At 44.2% G+C, this 19,723-nt stretch overlaps 1 protein-coding gene across 4 annotated transcripts in view; it reads right to left on the bottom strand.

Annotated features, from left to right (window-relative positions):
* The window catches only part of LOC135514176 (adhesion G-protein coupled receptor D1-like), a 48,149-nt gene that overhangs the window by 23,567 nt on the left and 4,859 nt on the right, over positions 1-19,723 (bottom strand). For 3 of the 4 annotated variants that reach the window (XM_064937431.1, XM_064937433.1, XM_064937434.1), the window contains 10 exons: positions 16,653-16,775; positions 16,255-16,431; positions 12,395-12,652; positions 11,524-11,591; positions 10,776-10,931; positions 10,592-10,648; positions 9,907-10,036; positions 9,348-9,455; positions 7,697-7,772; positions 6,124-6,265 (listed from right to left, as the gene is read on the bottom strand). In XM_064937431.1, the coding sequence (XP_064793503.1) occupies positions 6,124-6,265; positions 7,697-7,772; positions 9,348-9,455; positions 9,907-10,036; positions 10,592-10,648; positions 10,776-10,931; positions 11,524-11,591; positions 12,395-12,652; positions 16,255-16,431; positions 16,653-16,775 (1,295 nt within the window). Of the gene's footprint in view, positions 1-6,123; positions 6,266-7,696; positions 7,773-9,347; positions 9,456-9,906; positions 10,037-10,591; positions 10,649-10,775; positions 10,932-11,523; positions 11,592-12,394; positions 12,653-16,254; positions 16,432-16,652; positions 16,776-17,503; positions 17,603-19,723 lie in introns of all 4 variants that reach the window. The other variant, XM_064937430.1, reaches the window with a different exon arrangement.

Below are 19,723 nucleotides of genomic sequence, written 5' to 3'. Positions count from 1 at the left end.
GAGACCCTCAATGCAAAGCTCCTGGCAAGAGGAGGATAGCAATCGCCAGACCTCCATCTGCGATTGATCAGCGAGCTGGCCCAAATGTGTGAGAGAGAGAGAGTGAGAGAAAGGGAAAAGAGAGAGAAAGAAAGAAAGAAAGAAGAAAAGGAGAGAGAGAGAGAAAGAAAGAGAGAGACTCACCCACAGGGTTTGGGTTGGATGTGTACTGGGAGCTATAAAAACTGGCAATAAAGACTGCTTGTGGCAGAGACGACTGATACCATCGTTGGCTTACTTGTTTAAAAAATATTGGGTATCAGGGTTCTTAAAAAAGGTTTCGGTGGGTTTATTTTCTCCGTTTTTGATTAATAATTAATTCCACCCTTATTTGGAAGCTCCTGAAAGTCTACTAGACTTGCAATCCCTGATCTCCCCTTCAAACACTCTCATCCTCACACCCCTTTTATGTTTTTATTAAGCAGACATACAGCAGATGGATAAAATTCGGATCAATTACAGGGCAAAAGCAAGCTCTATAAAATGAAGTCAATATGACACCGAGCATTCATACTCGTTCTTTCATTCCAGCACCTGATAAAAGTGGCTGCTGCAGAACAGTATTAATGTGAGGGTCAGTTCTGGGAGAGATGGACAGAGGCCACCAGTGCTCCTACACTACTTTCTGTCCATTCCTCCACTCCCCACAGTCTCTCTCATGGAGCTGCCGCCGCCACTCCGAAACACAGTTTTATTGGCCTGTAAACTCAAGTCCTGCTTGTCAAAACCTTTTTTTTAATCCTTTCAATTTTGACACTGAGCAACACCGGCATTCGGTGAAATCACACTTTCCATTTCTTCACCTCATACCATCAGTGTGATGCTTTAAGCGAAGAGGAGGAGTGGGGTTTTTATGTATGTATTAATGTTTAACTACAGACCCCAGTGCCCCTCTCTCCTCTCCGCTGACCCTCCCACGCCAGACCCACATCGGACAGAGCTAATAAATCACGGTTGGAGCCAAGGCCCAATCAGCAACAGCGCAGAATAGCGTGAGAAAGCTCATGGGTTTCTGGCAGACCTGATAACACCTTCGCTCCGTATCGGAGTTGCTCCCCAAAACCCTGTTGGCTGGCGTGGCGTCACCTTGGACCAGACAGATACGACACAGCCAGTTAGCTCTGGAATGACATGACCTCGCTAGATGTTTGATGAGGCTCTGAGCTCACAAGTTATCAATCATGGATGCAAGGTCAAATTCACTGGCCATCCGCTCAGACCTGTTTGTGAACGATGCTAACAGCCATAACACAAGGTCATTATAGTTCATTACGACTGGTCAGTGACACTGTCAATTAATTGCATACAGTTTTAGTCATTCACAGCAATAGGTTTCATGAAGTAACTTTTTCAGCCCATAAGACAGTTGTCCTCCATGTGAAATAAAGGATGTGGACACACACAGAGATGCATACAAAGCTCGCCCCCACCCTCCATTTGGCAAATCTGACCATAATTCTATCCTCCTGATTCATGCTTCCAAGCCAAGGAAGTATCAGTGACTCACTCAATACGGAAGTGGTCAGACGCGGATGCTAAGCTCCAGGACTGTTTTGCTAGCGCAGACTGGAATATGTTCCAGGATTCATCCAATGGCATTGAGGAGTACACCACCTCAGTCATCGGCTTCATCAATAAGTGCATCAACGATGTCGTCCCCACAGTGACCGTACGTACATATCCCAACCAGAAGCCATGGATAATAGGCAACATCCGCATCGAGCTAAAGGATAAATCTGCCGCTTTCAAGGAGCGGGACACTAGTCCGTACGCTTGTAACAAATCCTGCTATGCCCTCAGACGAAACATCAAACAAGCAAAGTGTCAATACACGATTAAGATTGAATACTACTACACTGGCTCTGATGCTCGTCGGATGTGGCAGGGATTGAAAACTATTACAGACTACAAAGGGAAACCCCGCCGGGGCTTGCCCATTGAACGTGTACTCAAAGCATGCGCGGACCAACTGGCAAGTGTCTTCACTGACATTTTCAACCTCTCCCTGACCAAGTCTGTAAAACCTACATGTTTCAAGCAGACCACCATAGTCCCTGTGCCCAAGGAAGCGAAGGTAACCTGCCTAAATGTTTTACCGCCCGTAGCACCCACGTCGGTAGCCATGAAGTGCTTTGAAAGGCTGGTCATGGCACATCAACAGCATCCTCCCGGACACCCTAGACCCACTCCAATTCGCATATCACCCCAACAGATCCACAGATGACGCAATCTCAATCGCACTCCACACTGCCCTTTCTCACCTGGACAAAAGGAACATGTGAGAATGCTGTTCATTGACTACAGCTCAGCGTTCAACACCATAGTGCCCTCAAAGCTCATCACTAAGCTAAGGAACCTGGGACTAAACACCACCCTCTGCAACTGGATCCTGGACTTCCTGACGGGCCACCCCCAGGTGGTAAGTGTAGGCAACAACAAGTCTGCCACGCTGATACTCAACACTGGGGACCCTTAGGGGTGTGTACTTAGTCCCCTCCTGTACTCCCTTTTCATCCATGACTGCGTGGCCAAACACGACTCGAAGACCATCATTAAGTTTGCTGACAACACAAAAGTGGTAGGCCTGATCACCGACAACGATGAGAAAGCCTATAGGGAGGAAGTCAGAGAACTGGCAGTGTGGTGCCAGGGCAACAACCACACCGTCAATGTGAGAAAGACAAAGGAGCTGATCGTGGAACTCAAGATAAGGCGGGCCAAACAGGCCCCCATTAATATCGATGGGGCTGTAATGGAGCGGGTCGAGAGTTTCAAGTTCCTTGGTGTCCACATCACCAATTAACTATCATGGTCCAAACACACCAAGACAGTTGTGAAGAGGGCACAACATATCCTGTCCCCCCTCAGGAGACTGAAAAGATTTGGCATGGGTCCCCAGATCCTCAAAGACTTTTAGAGCTGCACCCTCGAGAGCATCCTGACCGTTTGCATCACCGACTGGTATGGCAACTGCTCGGCATCTGACCGTAAGGCGCTACAGAGGGTAGTGCGTATGGCCCATGGCCCAGTACATTACTGGGGCCAAGCTTCCTGCCATCCAGGACCTATATAATAGGCGGGGTCAGAGGAAAGCCCATAAAATTGTCAGAGACTCCAGTCACCCAGTCATAGACTGTTCTCTCTTCTACCACACGACAAGCTGTATAGGACCAAAAGGCTCCTTAACAGCTTCTATCCCCAAGCCATAAGACCCATGAACAATTAATCAAATGACCATCGGACTATTTACAATGACACTCCTCCTTCCCCTCCATTTGTTTTGCACACTGCTGCTACTCGCTGTTTATTATCTATGCATAGTCACTTCACCCCTACCTACATGTACAAATGACCTCGACTAACCTGCACCCCCGCACATTGACTCGGTACCGGTACCCCCTGTATATAGCCTTGTTATTGTTGTTTTATTGTGCTCCTTTTTATTCTTTTTTGGTTTATTTGGTAAATATTTTCTTAACTCTTCTTGAACTGCACTGTTGGTTAAGGGCTTGTAAGTAAGCGTTTCACGGTAAGGTCTACACTTGTTGTATTTGGCGCATGTTACAAATAACGTTTGTTTTGATTTGAAACATGAGGTGATGGTGGAGGATGAATGGCACAACGATGGGCCTCAGGATCTCAGGATCTCGTCACGGTATCTCTGAGCATTCAAATTTACATCGATAAAAATCTGTTTGTCGCCTGTAGCTTATGCCTACCCATACCATAACCCCACTGCCACCATGAGGCACTCTGTTCACCACACTGACATCAGCAAACCACTTGCCTACACAAAGCACTACAAAGAGACGTGATCGTATACAAATGTAAGCAAGGTTTGAAATGATGATGTTTTAGTCAAATATTATACCTGTTTGGACTTCTTGCAGTCAATTTTCAGTTTACAAATGACCAAAAATCTGCCCGCGGCTGAATCTAGTTGATGATCCCTGTACTACAGTATTACTAATACACAGGAGCTGTTGTTACCATGGCACCATGACCAGGATGGTGAAATATGGTGGAGCTGACAGGACTATGCTGCTGCTGATTACCCTGCTCAGACTTTAATAAAGTGACTAGATGTCTCTCTCTCTTCTCTTGCTGGCTAAAAGCGTTGGGAAAACAGAAGGGTCCATCACAAATCATTAAGCTACCCCTGAGCAATGGAGGCACGCCACGGGAAGTCATTAGGGAGTGGACTTGGGACAGGCAGTAAAAAGCGGAGTGAACAATGACGGGAAAGGTCTTCCACATAGTGGGTGAGCAGTTCTCCCTCTTTCCTAGTTCAGAGGGTGATAAGTATCCACCAGCTCGCAGAGACATAAAAATTCCCAAAATAGTCAGTCACTTTTGGCCTGAATCTATCCTCCGGCTCACAACAGACCAGTAATAGCATATGTACGTTTTTTTCTGGTTAAGGTTACAGCCAAAAAGTGATGTGTGAGGTATGCAACTTCCAAACATAAGTCTCAGCTATTGTCTTACGTTAGGTGTTGGCACTTGGGAGTTCCCAAGTCAAAAACCAAAATCACATACTGTACGGTAATTTGTCATAAAATATTTGGTGTCACTGGAGTTGAGGTCCAAACTATTCCCGTCACATGACCAATGTTCATTTCTGTGAAAACTATTGCTTGATCACTACTTTATCTTGTCACCATAACAACAAGCGGTAAGGCAGTGTAAGTGAGTGTAAATAGAAACACCTTGAATCAAGATGAAAGAGCACTGAAATGCATCTCCAGCACTTCATAATACAGGAGACTCTCCCCTCTCTTGTGGTGTCTGCTAAAATCATGTCACAGGAACCCGGTCAGATCATTGCAGCATAAACATTTATTTCCATGGGAAAATGGAGGCAAACAAAGCCCATTGCCATGGTTTCACAAAGCCGCATGGTTTTAATTTGTGCTCTTAAGAGAGACGGAAGGAAAAAAATACCTTTGATGGTGATTCACTTTAATAGCAAGTGAATATTTTCAACTGAGCAGCTCACATGGCAGGAGAAGCACATTCTCTACAAGTAAAATGGACTGGGGCTACTTATGTTAGCTGATGGAAAAATATCCCATCTTATTTTTGGTAAAAAATTATTGGATAAAATTACTATTGGATGATATCTTGTGGAGTTCATTTTGCCCTCCTCCAACTATTGAGTGTTTATGGAAAAGTGTTTGACTTGAAGTGGGTGATTTAAGATCACTCTATGGATGGACTTTCGAGCTCTCCATTGCATTTCTGCATTTACAGTAGGACTAACAATTGCCATACACGTTTTCTAAGTTAACTTTCATTATGGGTTTCAAATGCCATGGGAGAGGTCTAAAGCAGCTGGCAACACTTTCTCCACTAAATCCCTGCCACAAAGCAGAAAGGCAAAAAATATGTTGTTCATAAACTCAAATGTTTGTTTCTTTCAAAGTGCACAAAGCTTACAGTTCAAATGTTGATAATCACTTTTCTTTTGGGAAGAATCATGCTTTATTCAGGAAAATGAAGAGGTCTAATGGAAACAACAATAAATGTCCTTTGTCTTTGTGAGTACTGAGCTTCACAAGAAACAGTTCTTTTCACATACTGTGAGGGAAAACAGGGGGGGGTTATTTTTGAGTGCCTTTGGAATGATATAGATCAGAGATGGGAACTTTGATGGGGGTGGGGGCCACAAAAAGAGTGACTAACAAAATCAATGGGGGACCCCGGTTGGTAATTTGACCATGATTACTAGGTTAGATAGCAGGCTAGACTAACTTACCAATCAAAAAAAAGATAGCTGACATGGACTAATTGAGTGACTGTCCCCTACTGAGCCCCCCCCCCCTAAAAAAAAGAAACAATATACAAAAGGGGATACTCCTTAGCCAAAATCACACCCTTCTTCCGATAAGGTAACAGTCCCGCAACCAGCAACTGTGATGCCCATTTCTGAAGAACCATTGCTAAACAGTTTTCCAGCACAATTTTTCAAGTCCCTCACTCATAACAGAGATGGTTTCTTATGGCCAGTAAAATGGTAATCCATCGTCATAGCTTGGTAATTCAATACACTCCTGGGCGGTGTGTGTTGGTATGTACTCTTACCAGGATGTGTGTGAGGACGATCTTGATGAGCGGAGCCCCAGACAGGTTGACGGACAGGGCAGGTGATGGCTCCACCTTCAGTGAGATGAGGAAACTAGCCACCTGGATCTTATGGTCTTTGAAATCAGCTGCCTCGTTGATCCTGAGAGAGATGGTTTGTCACTAACACCAATGAGAGGTGTTTTATGTACACAGTAGTGTCACAGAGGGCTCAGAACAGTAGCAGGAGAGTGGGACTCTGAAACACCTGTCATGTCATCAATCACAGTGAAAACACAGCATTACGTCAGGAGCTTTTTGAGGTCAACAGGTAAGTGACGGTAGGTTGTAGAGGCAACACCCCCGTATCATTATACAGACGGACATTCTCACCCACTGGGGAGTGAAACACAACCATTGGGAACTAACCCAATCATCAAATGTGAAGTAAATAAGTTATGCCTTCTAAAATGGTGGCATACTTACACCAAATGGAATTTCCTGAATAAACTGCTTTTCTACTTTGTAAACATGGGTGTTTATTATTGTCATCCAGTTTTACTGAGAAACTCGTTTAGAAGAAAGTATATTGTAGCAGAAGCTGATTGATCCTAAGTGCCGTATCACTTACACATGGTACTTTTAGGCTGCGTTTACAGTTTGCACTGTTGTAATCTTTTGCCATTCATTGGTCGTTCGACCAATTAGATCAGATCTTTTGCCAATAATTGGGCAAAATATCAGAATTGGGCTGCCTGTGTAAATGGTGTAAACGCTGTTGTAGATTCTGGATTTCTGCAGAGGCAGTCAAAACTATTTGCTGTACTGAGGGCCACAACAGTCAGTCCAACTCCTTGAGCATAATAAGCTGTATTTCTAGACGCAATTATGCTATTGATGATGTCTGCCAGTAACTACATGTTAATCAAACAAGATTGTTTACGCTTAGACCACCAAATTACTTTAATCAAATTCAAGTAAAATATTTATTTCACAGGATTATCGTAATATGCTTCCCCTATTATTGGGAAAAGAAGTGTGTGGCCAAGTTCCTGTATGAAGTTAACGGCAGGATGTATCAGCCAGTGGAGGTTAAGTGGTCAGATGAGAGATTGCCTGGTGGGAGGCTGATAAGGAATGGCCCCAGGCATGATCTGTTACAACAGGACAACAGGAAACAGGGACGCCACTCCGCCAGGGGACCACAGCGGACACACAGGAAGTGATCCTGGCTGATGCTCAGAGCACTTATCGCCATAACATCCCTTAGATCCTCTGAGATCACTTCTTCTCAATGACTGTAATTCTTAATTGCAAGGCGTGCAAAGTAAACTATTTAGTTTATTGCGTACTTTTCTGATTGGTCCCCAAAGAGATGCTTTGACAACCTCAAGCCTCTTCTGAATGCTTGTAAATGAGAATATTATGTTACTTTCTGCAGGCTCTAAACTTACTTTAAACAGTGCTGTCTACTGTACTGTGTTTGGTCAGGATAACTTTATATCACACATTTAAGTGAATCATAATTCCTACATAGAGAGCATTTCTGTTTGGTATGATCAGGGCTTTTTATGTGTCCTCCCATCCCCCTTACCTGGTCCTGAGTGGGCTGATCTCTCTGTAGTAGTTGTGCATGTTGTGGTAGAAAAGACCCACGATTGTGGTTTGGGCTGAGGTGGAAAGAGGGAGGGAGGGAGGGAGGGAGGGAGGGAGGGAGGGAGGGAGGGAGGGAGGGAGGGGGAGGGGGGGGAGAGAGAGAGAGAGAGAGAGAGAGGGAGGGAGGGAGGGAGAGAGTGGTCAAAGGTGAAACAGACTCATAGCAGGGTTGAGAATGTGATGAGGAGTTGCTAAAATGCTCACAGTGAGGGGAACTTAATTAAGCAGCCTCGCTGCCTCAAGTTGGCACTCCCTGACTAATTGGAGAGCTGTATGCTCACACACAGGTGATATGGAGGGGGACCACGGACCACGTGTGTGTTGGGAAATTATGCAAGTCACAGTGCCATGACTGAAACAGTACAGCAGGAGGCCTGTGCCCAACTCTTGTACACTCTCACCACCACATAGGCAATCTACAACATGGTAACTACTAGAGAGGGATCTGAAACGCTTGACGGTGAAAGTACCGCTTTCATGAAATCAAATCTACCTCAATGAGTAAGAAAATAAACACTGGTGTTGAAAATACATTGTCTATGAAATAATCTGAATTCATATCACAAGTCAAGGTTTTGAATCTAATGAACTTTGAATGTAATGACTGTAATGCCCCCTACCAGACCTTTGTAGGGATCAGTTGGTGGCCAGTTTGCCTATAAAGCTTTTCTAAGGAAGAAAGAAAATAATAGAAAAAGGCATAATCTGCATCATTTTATGAATACTTGGAAGTATCTCAGTCCAAGAGAATTTTTAAAAATCTGTAACACTTTCTCTGCGCTTAATTGGCTTATAAAAGCGCCACTTGGTGCCTTTAATACAGTATGCCATGTGTCAGGACACACAACGCTACATTAACTCACTCTAGGAGCTAAATTGCCAGCAGTAACATTTATATTCAATTTCTGATAATGAGGTTTTAACAGATTATTAAAATGGTTTATTTAAAAGTTAGTGTAGCAACGCAGTGTGTTTGGGGGCCAGGTGGAGCCAAATGGATCTGACCCTAACGCAAGTCTAACAAACACAGTTTTAATACTGCCATAATTTCTGCCAAACCAGCATTCACAGCGCCGCTAAGAATGGGCTAAGTAAATCAATGAGTTCACTGTGAGTGGAGGGGCTTCTTTTGAATGGAGAGTAAAGTGGATGAAACATATCCCTCTCTCTGTCTGTGGTATATTGCCTCTCTGCATAGAAGTCATACAGTACTGTAGCTGTAATCCTGCACTTTAAAGTCTCACAAGCAGTTTCATGGTGGCTCTCTCACACACTACCATTGCTATGTTAAAGGTCTTTAAACCTATCATCATAATAAACCTCTGCCCAATAGCAAGACCTTACTGGTTAGGCAAATGTGTCTTAGCAGAAACAGAGTGCAGAAACAATGGCCAGTATTTATTCGCATTCAAGACAATGAAGCTATGTGCTGAGGAGGAGTAAGAGCCAGACTCAAAAGAAAGATGAGCATATGCTACATTCGAGCAGTGTAATACACACACAACATACGAATTGCTGTGAGAGAGTGAGTATTTCAATGTATTGTATGTTTTTAGAACATAGAGTGAAATGGGATGTAGGACACTCACACTGCATGGTGAACGCCTCGCCGGGCACTGAGATGTAGTTCTTTCCTTGCATGGGGAAGCGGTAATGGGGAAGATTGTAGTTCTGTGGAATCTTCATCAGAGAGTAATCTATTGGGGTCGGGGGTTGGAAACAGAGAGAGAGGGAGCACTGTGAGTGGTTAACTAACTCCAACACCAGGCCTGGAAGGGTTCTGACAAGGAGCCAAAAGCACAGTGTTATCTGCTGGTGGTGATGATTCATGGGCGGATCAAAGATTTGACTGAGCCCCTGGGAGAGAGACAACGCAGGCTTGTCCACAGGAAAACAAAATATTGTGCCAAACTAACCCCTACCAGAGGGAAATTAGTTGCATGGAAAGGACCATGGTTATCTAAGCTTGGTCAGATCTCTATCTTCTGAGGGAAACATACTGTATGTAGCCAGTTAGCTCAAAACTCTCCTTGAACTTCCTTCTTAGAACTTCCTTCTTAGTACAGTAACTCTCAACCCTAACTTAACACCACAGTCTGTGAGTCATACAGTACAGTCAGGAGAGAATTGCGTCATCACGGTACTGACCTGCTACAAAGGACTTTCCTCCCAGTGAGATGAGAGATCGGGGGCTGGGGCTGGACTCCAGGCTGGACACCATCTGGACCATCACGTTGTCCACTGTCTCAATCAGCCCACTGACCACTGGGGTGGACTCCTGCTCCAAACGGTCCAATAACAACATTCACACTCATAGAGACACACTGGCAACTTACTGTATCTACTGTATTTTGAGAGTTGGTAAACTGTCCCTGATAGACCATAAAACCAAGTAGTAGCATGTGTTAAGAGTCTTATCAGCTGGGCTGATATTCACTGTATTACTGTAAATTCCATCTGACTTCCTTTTGATGGTGCTCTCCATGTCCAAGTCCAAAGTTTCCATGCACTAAGAAGGTCTGGTTCAGCTTGCTCACATGAAAACAAGCATTCCTGTAATCTCACGTGTGAGGGCGCTGAACTTGAGCCTGAACGAATGTGATCATATTCACAGTTCACTATCATATAGCTAGTTTGCTGTAAACCCACACAGTGACTTCACAGAGATATCATGAACTCGATATATTTCATATTTTTTATTTCTAATGTGTTCTTGTTCTACCGTGTGTTATGTTTAGTACTACATTGATATTGATTAGTGGGTTTAGAGCTAGCAAGAAAGGCATTTCACTGTACTTGTGCACGTGACATTAAAAACTTGAAACGTACTTACCTCATCTTCCCTGGCCACTTCAGAAGACAACACCTCCTCCACACTCTTCAGAAAAGCCTGGGCGGGACACAACAACACATCATGTCTGTGATCTGAAACAAACTATTACATCCTACTTTAGTGTGTGTGTTCGTGTGTGTGCCTTCGTGCGCACTCGCATGTATATATCCTTGTGTTCCTGTACCTGTGTTAAGTTGTTGGCAGTGTCGTGGGGGATGGTCTTGTTGGGCAGGCTGAATGGCAGAGACTCCAGGAAGCCAAACATGGGCACAGGGTCCTGAGAGCTGTGGATCTCCTCACTCAGCTTGTTGATGATAGAATAGGACACATATGCGACTCCCTGAGGGAACAAAACACCAGGCATTACTCTCCACAGAAACTCTCCAAAGACCAAAATGGGACCAATATACACAGGAACACATTATGGTGACCATTACCTTTAGTAAGAACTCTTTCTGCATAGAAGTCTGCTGTAAAAGACTGCTGGTCTTTTTCCAGCGTCATGCCCTACAGGGACCCATTTTGTGCTGTGTTGAACAGCTGTCTCTACTTTCTTCACTCTACGCCCACAACTGCCATTTAATAGACAGGAGAGGTCTATTCACTTGTGTTCTCAATATCCCCCTTTCCAATTCCTCAGTCTTAAAGGGAAGAAAACAGTTCCATAATAAATGAATTGTTTGTGTTTATTGCGGTTCAACCGTCAGCCTTCTACCTAATTTCCTGCGAGGCTGCTGTGTGTCTGTTCTAGTAGTAAAACCCTGAAAACGGTTTGAAATATCCACTTTCCCATGGTAAGACGTCAATCTGTATAAATCACCAAATTTCAAATCAAGTCAAATCGTACTGGTCACATGTTTAGCAGATGTTATTGCAGATGTAGAAAAACGCTAATGACTAGACCCCATTGTGTTGAGAAGTTGAGAACTCACCAGTGTTTGCATCGTAGAGGAGACTTCTTTAGGAACGCTTGTTGTGGTCGGGTAAGCCAAAGTATCACCTAGTTGGAGTAATACAAGAGTCCCATTAGCAGTGTTCTTCCACTGGTCATCAAAAGCAACACTAGCTAGATGCCAAATAGAACGCTTCGAGAAGTGCTGGAATTGTTCAGGCCACAAAGATTCCTGATTCCTTGGTACATGTCTGATGATGGTGGACCTTCCCCCAGCCGGGGATAGATGAAAAGAAGTGCTGTGCTATTGTACCTGCTCTTTAGATAATCAACCGCCAGATACATCACTGAGGTACTGTACAAGCCAAAGAGATGTTAGAAGGAAGTCATGACATCATGCTGTCTGTAAATAACACACCAATTAGTGTACTTAGCAACAATAAATGACCATATATGGTTTTACATTAGGAACGTCCCTTCCAACAGTCTGCTCTTCTTTAGTCCCATTCATTATCTACAGGTATAACATATTAAAACACTTTCCATAACCATAACAACCTTCTTGTTCATGTCTGTTATGTCGGAGAAAATTAAGGCTACGCCTTCATGCAACATGACCACCTGAGTCCTTCACAATGGGGTCTAGTCATTAGACAAAAACTCAGGGAATGGGTGTCCAGACCCAAATTATTCCTATTTTTCATAAGCATGACAAGTGATTCATCCATTTTGACTATCTTATACACATTTCACCATGCTCTGAATAACATTTCTTGGACCATACAGAGGACATTGTCCATTTCTTTTGAGTTTCAGAATCATTCTAGACCACACAAGATAAATCAAAGCAGCAATGAAAAAGGTCATTATGAGTGGGTTCATTCCAGACTGACGGTGACATCTGACATTACCTGTGGCAGCTTTGTAGTACATGAGGATCTCCTCTGGTGACAGGGCCCTCTCCCAGATGACAAACTCATCAAAGGCTCCTGTCACGTAGTGTCCATAGGACTGCTCATTTCCTGTCCCAATGACCAGGTCAGGGTAAGGGTCCCCATAGTTCATGGACACGTTGCCAGTGGGGTCGCTGGTGTTGAACGTCCCGTTGATGTAGATGTTGAGACCGTCCGTCAGGGTCCAAGTGAACAGAATGTGGGTCCAGAAGGGCCCTGAAAGGGAAGAGAGTGGAGAAATCATCAATCAGGACTTCACCTTCCCTTCACCTAAAGTATTTATCTACTCACACAAATTTCAATTGTGCTTTTCCACTATATCCACCCAATATGTCCCCATGTTCCACTCCAACCATTCAGTCAGCATCTCCATTCTATTCCTTCAAACGTTTCCGATAGACTTCTCCAAAGACAAAATAACATCTTCAGTTCTTCTGAGGTAAACGGACAATAAAGAGAATCCAATATATTCAGTGTGAACACTTCCACCAGAAGAGGCTGGTTCAGAGTGTTAAAACACAGCTATACTGTTGGGATTGGCTTAAACACAAACCAACAACTTCCCCATTCACACTTACAATCTCCCTTTCCTTTTAATCTCTCCCGCTATTTTAGCTAGAAATGTTTCTGTCGCAGGTTAGGCTGGGACACATTGTGACAGGGTCTACTGAACCAGTCATGTCTCCTGGTACTGGTACAGGTCTCATAAGAGCTGGTTCAGTCATAGATCTGTTATGAGCCTAAGGATAAACAACTGCATGGTGAAATGGTGACATATCATCATGTCAAAATATAAGAACCAGATGTTTGATATCCTGTAAGTAATAATCAAATAAATCAAAAGTACACATGAAGTCCTGACGCCTCATGTTCATAACCTTAATTAATTGTAACAAAAACAAGACGACGGAGGACATTTGAGAATGTGAACGAGAATGTTTCTTTCTTATTCAAAGAACCTGCAGTGCACAGAGCGACATGATATGTTTTCCTCCATAAATAGCATATCTGAGATTGTAAGGGATGGAGAAAGAGTTTTGCCCATGTAGAATGTTTATGTTATTTCAATTACTTAATTTAGAGTCTACTTGGACCTGTGAGTTTGAAAAACAGTGCATTTGGAAAGTATTCAGACCCCTTGCCTTTTTCCACATTTTGTTACCTTACAGCCTTATTCTAAAATGGATTAAATAACACATTTTCGTTATCAATCTACACACAATACCCCATAATGACAAAGCAAAAGCAGAATTTTTAGAAATGTTTGCAAATGTATTAAAAATGAAAAGCAGAAATACTTTATTTACATAAGTATTCAGACCCTTTGCTATGAGATTTGAAATTGAGCTCAGGTGCATCCTGTTTCCATTGATCATCCTTGAGATGTTTCTACAGCTTGATTGTAGTCCACCTGTGGTAAATTCAATCGATTGGACATTATTTGGAAAGGCACACACCTGTCTATATAAGGTCCCACAGTGCATGTCAGAGCAAAAACAATAACAGCCAGGAGGTGAAAAGAATTGTCTGTAGAGCTCCGAGACAGGATTATGTTGAGGCACAGATCTGGGGAAGGGTATCAAAAAATGTCTGCAGCATTGAAGGTCCCAAAGAACACAATGGCCTCCATCATTCTTAAATGTCAGAAGTTTGGAACCACCAAGACTCTTCCTAGAAACTACCAGAAGGACAACCACCTCTGCAGCACTCCACTAATCAGGCCTTTATGGTAGAGTGGCCAGACGGAAGCCACTGCTCCGTAAAAGGCACATGACAGCCCGCTTGGAGTTTGCCAAAAGGCACCTAACGGACTCTCAGACCATGAGAAATAAGATTCTCTGGTCTGATGAAACCAAGATTGAACTATTTGGCATGAATGCTAAGCGTCACGTCTGGAAGAAACCTGGCACCATCCCTACGTCGAAGCAGGCTTGTGGCAACATCATGCTGTGGGGATGTTTTTCAGCGGCAGGGACTGGGAGACAAGGGAAATATGAACGGAGCAAAGTACAGAGAGATCCTTGAAAACCTGCTCCAGAGCGCTCAGGACCTCAGACTGGGGTGAAGGTTTACCTTCCAACAGGACAACGACCCTAAGCACACAGCCAAGACAAAGCAGAAGTGGCTTTGGGACAAGTCTCTGAATGTGCTTGAGTGGCCCAACGCTCCCCATCCAACCTGACAGAGCTTGAGAAGATCCGCAGAGAAGACTGTTAGAAATTTGCCAAATACAGGTGTGCCAAGCTTATAGCGTCATACCCAAGAAGACTTGAGTCTGTAATCGCTGCCAAAGTGCTTCAATAAATTACTGAGTAAAGGGTCTGAATACTTATGTAAATGTGGTATTTACAAAAATGTCTAAAAACCTGTTTTTGCTTTGGCATTATGGTGTATTGTGTGTAAATTGATGAGGGGAAAAAAATGAATGAATCTATTATAGAACAAGGCTGTAACGTAACAAATGGTGAAGTGTGGTGAAGTGTGATTCATCCCTCCAGGGAACGCGTTTCCACTGCTCCAGAGTCCAATGACGGAGAGCTTTACACCACTCCAGCCGACGCTTGGCATTGCACATGGTGATCTTAGACTTGTGTGCCGCTGCTCGGTCATGGAACCCCATTTTATGAAGCTCCCGAAGAACAGTTATTGTGCTGACGTTGCATCCAGAGGCAGTTTTGAACTCAGTGGTGAGTGCAACCGAGGACAGACAACTTTACGCACTACACGCTTCAGCACTCGATGGTCCCCTTCTGTGAGCTTGTGTGGCCTACCTTTTGGTGGCTGAGCCATTGTTGTTCCTAGACGTTTCTACTTCACAATAACAGCATTTACACTTGACCGGGGCAGCTCTAGCAGGGCAGAAATTTGACGATCTGACTTGTTGGAAAGGTGGCATCCTATGACGGTGCCACATTTAAAGTCACTCAGTAAGGCCATTCTACTGCCAATGTTTGTCTATAAAGATTGCATGGCTGTGTGCTCGATTTTATACACCTGTCAGCAACGGGTGTGGCTGAAACAGCCGAATCCACTCATTTGAACGGGTGTCGACATACTTTTGTATATATAGTGTACATATGCAGTATTTAGAATGCTGTTCAGTATTTACTGTAGTTACACAACAATATGGAAACAGGCTTGCCAGTAAAAAGTAACACATTTATAGTTTTAGATAAAGAATTAATTGAGTCCATTATTGAAACCATAAACTCTCTCCGGGACCAACAGTATCTGCTGATGATTGTAGTTCCATCTACATACAATCAACCAAAACATTTACATTTATGGTTAAAAATGAAAACATTATTGAAAATCACAATACATTCCTCATGCATTCATATAAGAATATGTAAATCCCCCAAAATATATATATTTTTTCATTTTTCCTCCCACCACCCACATCGGAGGCCAGGAGGTTTATATAAAAAAGGTTTCAATTATTGTTTAGTATCATAATGAATTTGATCAACTTATCCACCTTAATGGTTTTCTATTTTTGAATGGGATACTTTGGGATTTTGGCAGTGAAGCCGTTTATCTCCTTACCCAGAGTCAGATGAATTTGTGGATACCATTTTTATGTTTCTGTGTCCAGTATGAAGGTAGTTGGAGGTAGTTTCGTGAGCCAATGCTAACAAGCGTTAGCGCAATGGCTGGAAGTCTATGGGTATCTGCTAGCATTAGCGTGATGACTGGAGGTGCTAAAGCAAGCTAACAACTGCACGCAGACATAAAAATGGAATCCATGAGTTCATCTGACTCTGTGGAAGTAGATAAAGGGCCTCTTTGCCAAAATCCCAAAGTATCCCTTTAAATACCTGGTATATTGATGTTAGCCCTCCACCTCTTCGAGTTGCCTCGTGTGTAGAACTCTACGTATCCAGCGTAGGCATTGGCATAGACAGAGAAGCCATTGGAGATGACTTTCCCTCCAGAGGCTATTGCAAAACGGGACTCTGCCTCCTGGTTCTTCCAAAAGAAGGAAAATGTAATCCCTGAAAAACACGAACATAGATTTATTAAAGATTTAAAAATAGGGGAAATTGTTTCAGACCACAAGTCATGCTAATTATAATACATTTAGATCTACATTAAATGACATAAATTAGAATTTTTGTGAGTTACCCCATTAGATAGTTACTTATGATTTGTGAAAATATTACACATCTACTGTGTAGAATGTTGTGGAGATGAGATCGAGGGAGGCAGAACTCACCCTCAGGACCACACAGAGTGGGGTCACTAATGCAGGAGTTCTGGTAGTTCCCAAAGTGGAGAAAGGTGCCGCCATTATCTCCATTCAGATAGATCCCCTTGTTGACCATCCCTTCAACTATGTCTACAGGAGGATGAAATAACAACATTATTTTGCCTGATGAGAAAAGAGGTAGATTTGTCTCTGAAGTAGGCTTTTTATAGGCAAACAATTAGGCAAACCAGTATCATTGATTTATGAACAGATTCTCTGTACTGCACCAAATGTTGGGTGTTTCCACTGCATAATGATCGACCATTTATGAATGGTAGCCAGCTACGACCCAAAGATTTATCTTTGATGTTCTCCTGCCTTAAATCATGTTATCAGACAAAATGAAATTGTCCTGATGTATTGAGGTTCAAAAGTCAAGCTCAACTTTGCAGCACTCTAGAAACAGATCTGATAACCTCCATACTCAATGCTTGTCTAATCACGATTTACACACTGCAGTCTCTGCTCTTTTTCCAGTGAAGAAAACAACTGTCTCTCCCTGACTACACACACCATCTTACACACACACACACACACACACACACACACACACACACACACACACACACACACACACACACACACACACACACACACACACACACACACACACACACACACACACACACACACACACACACACACACACACTAGCAGTGTGTGGCACACTCATGGCAACTATTGGGCTGGTACACAATGTACAGAACAATGACCACTGAATAACCTTAACATGATAGATAGCACTACAGTAACACCAACAGAACAGGGTGACTGACTACACACACAAATTAATTTCAGTGAGCAGTGATTTTCCTCACCTACTGTTGCAGAAATGTTAGTGTAGGCAGAGTCATTGGTATACACAGAGGAAGAGTTATGGGAGGAAGGGAGCACAGTGTGCTTGTGGATTTGGAGAGCTGGATGAAACATAGAAAACAAACAGACAAGGGAGAAAAAGGTGATTCACATACATACACATGAATAACACAAAACAACCAGAGGACACACCAGACCAGTGAGAGTCAAACGCAGACACTAGGCATTGTGAGGGATGTGCTGCGTGAGCAGGGATGAGATGAAGTGTGATGTTGGGCTCAAGGAGGAACAGATCAATCATTTCCCCTTTTCTTTTAGGATGAAAGCACATTTTGTGTGGAAATTGTCATGTCTTGTTATGTCTGTTCCTGTCCTTTCTCTTCATTCTCTCTCTCTGCTGGTCTTTTTAGGTTACCTTCTCTGTCTCTCATTCCTCAGCTGTTCTACATCTGCCCTAACTAGCTCATTCTCTCTTTCCCCACCTGTTCTCTCTTCCCCCTCTGATTAGGTCTCTATTTCTTTCTCTGTTCCTGCTACTTTCAGTGTCTGATTCTTGTTTGTGTTTTTTGATGCCAGAAGCAAGCTGTCGTCTCGTTTGCTTCCACCTTGTCCTGTCCTGTCGGAGTCTGCATGCATGGCAGGTGCAACCTGCATTATACTACGTTCTTTTGTTCCATTGACTACGTTGGAAGAGGATTTATGCCATTCCTGTTTTTATTAAAGAACTCTGTTTTCTGTTAAAACCGCGTTTGGGTCTTCACTCAAGTTCATAACAGAAGAATCAGACCACGAATGGACCCAGCGGCTCCGGACCCTTTTCACTCCGCCGTCGAGATCCAGGGAGCGATGCTAGGCAGACACGAGGAGGAATTGTCTGCTGCTCAACATGCCGTTGAGACCCTGGCCGTCCAAGTCTCCGACCTCACAAGACGGGTTCACCAACTCCACCTCGATCCACCGCCCACTTCCAGGGTTTCCGAGTCTCCGGAGCCCAGGATCAACAACCCGCCGTGTTACTCTGGGGAGCCCACTGAGTGCCGCTCATTCCTCACTCAGTGTGATGTGGTGTTCTCTCTCCAGCCCAACACTTACTCCAGGAGCGCAGCCCGCATCGCCTACGTCATTTCTCTCCTTACCGGACGGGCGCGTGAGTGGGGCACGGCAGTCTGGGAGGCGAGGGCTGAGTGTATTAACCAGTATCAGGACTTTAAGGAGGAGATGATACGGGTTTTTGACCGTTCTGTTTTTGGCGAGGAGGCTTCCAGGGCCCTGTCTTCCCTATGTCAGGGGAATAGATCCATAACGGATTATTCTATTGAGTTTCGCACTCTCGCTGCCTCTAGTGACTGGAACGAGCCGGCTTTGCTCGCTCGTTTTCTGGAGGGTCTCCACGTCGAGGTTAAGGATGAGATCCTCTCCCGGGAGGTTCCTTCCAGTCTGGACTCCTTAATAGCTCTCGCTATTCGCATAGAGCGACGGTTTGATCTTCGTCGCCGAGCTCGTGGAAAGGAGCTCACGTTCTCCGTTGCTCCCCTCTCCACATCACTGCCACCTGCCGCATCACTGCCACCCTCCCCCGCCGGCTCGGATGCTGAGCCTATGCAGCTGGGGGTATTCGCATCTCGGCCAAGGAGAGGGAACGGAGAATCACCAATCGCCTCTGTCTCTACTGCGGCTCCGCTGGTCATTTTGTCACCTCATGTCCAGTAAAAGGCCAGAGCTCATCAGTAAGAGGAGGGCTACTGGTGAGCGCAACTACTCAGGCCTCTCCTTCTGGATCACGCACTACCTTTCCGGTCCATCTCCGCTGGCCCGGTTCATCTGCTTCCTGCAGTGCCTTGATAGACTCTGGGGCGGAGGGCTGTTTTATGGACGAGACCTGGGCTCGGGAACATGACATTCCTCTCAGACAGTTAGGGAGCCCAGGGCCTTGTTCGCTTTAGATGGTAGTTCTCTCCCCAAGATTCAGCGTGAGACGCTGCCTTTAACCCTCACTGTCTCTGGTAATCATAGCGAAACCATTTCTTTTTAATTTTTCGTTCACCTTTTACACCTGTTGTTTTGGGTCATCCCTGGCTAGTGCGCCATAACCCTTCTATTAATTGGTCTAGTAATACTATCCTATCCTGGAATGTTTCTTGTCATGTAACCTGTTTAATGTCTGCTATCCCTCCTGTTTCCTCTGTCTCTTCTTCACAGGAGGAGCCTGGCGATTTGACAGG

Source organism: Oncorhynchus masou, chromosome 25 (genome assembly GCF_036934945.1).
Source record: "Oncorhynchus masou masou isolate Uvic2021 chromosome 25, UVic_Omas_1.1, whole genome shotgun sequence".
Lineage (NCBI taxonomy): Eukaryota > Metazoa > Chordata > Actinopteri > Salmoniformes > Salmonidae > Oncorhynchus > Oncorhynchus masou.
Note: the sequence above shows the minus strand (reverse complement) of the source record. Positions and strands in the feature narration are given on the sequence as shown.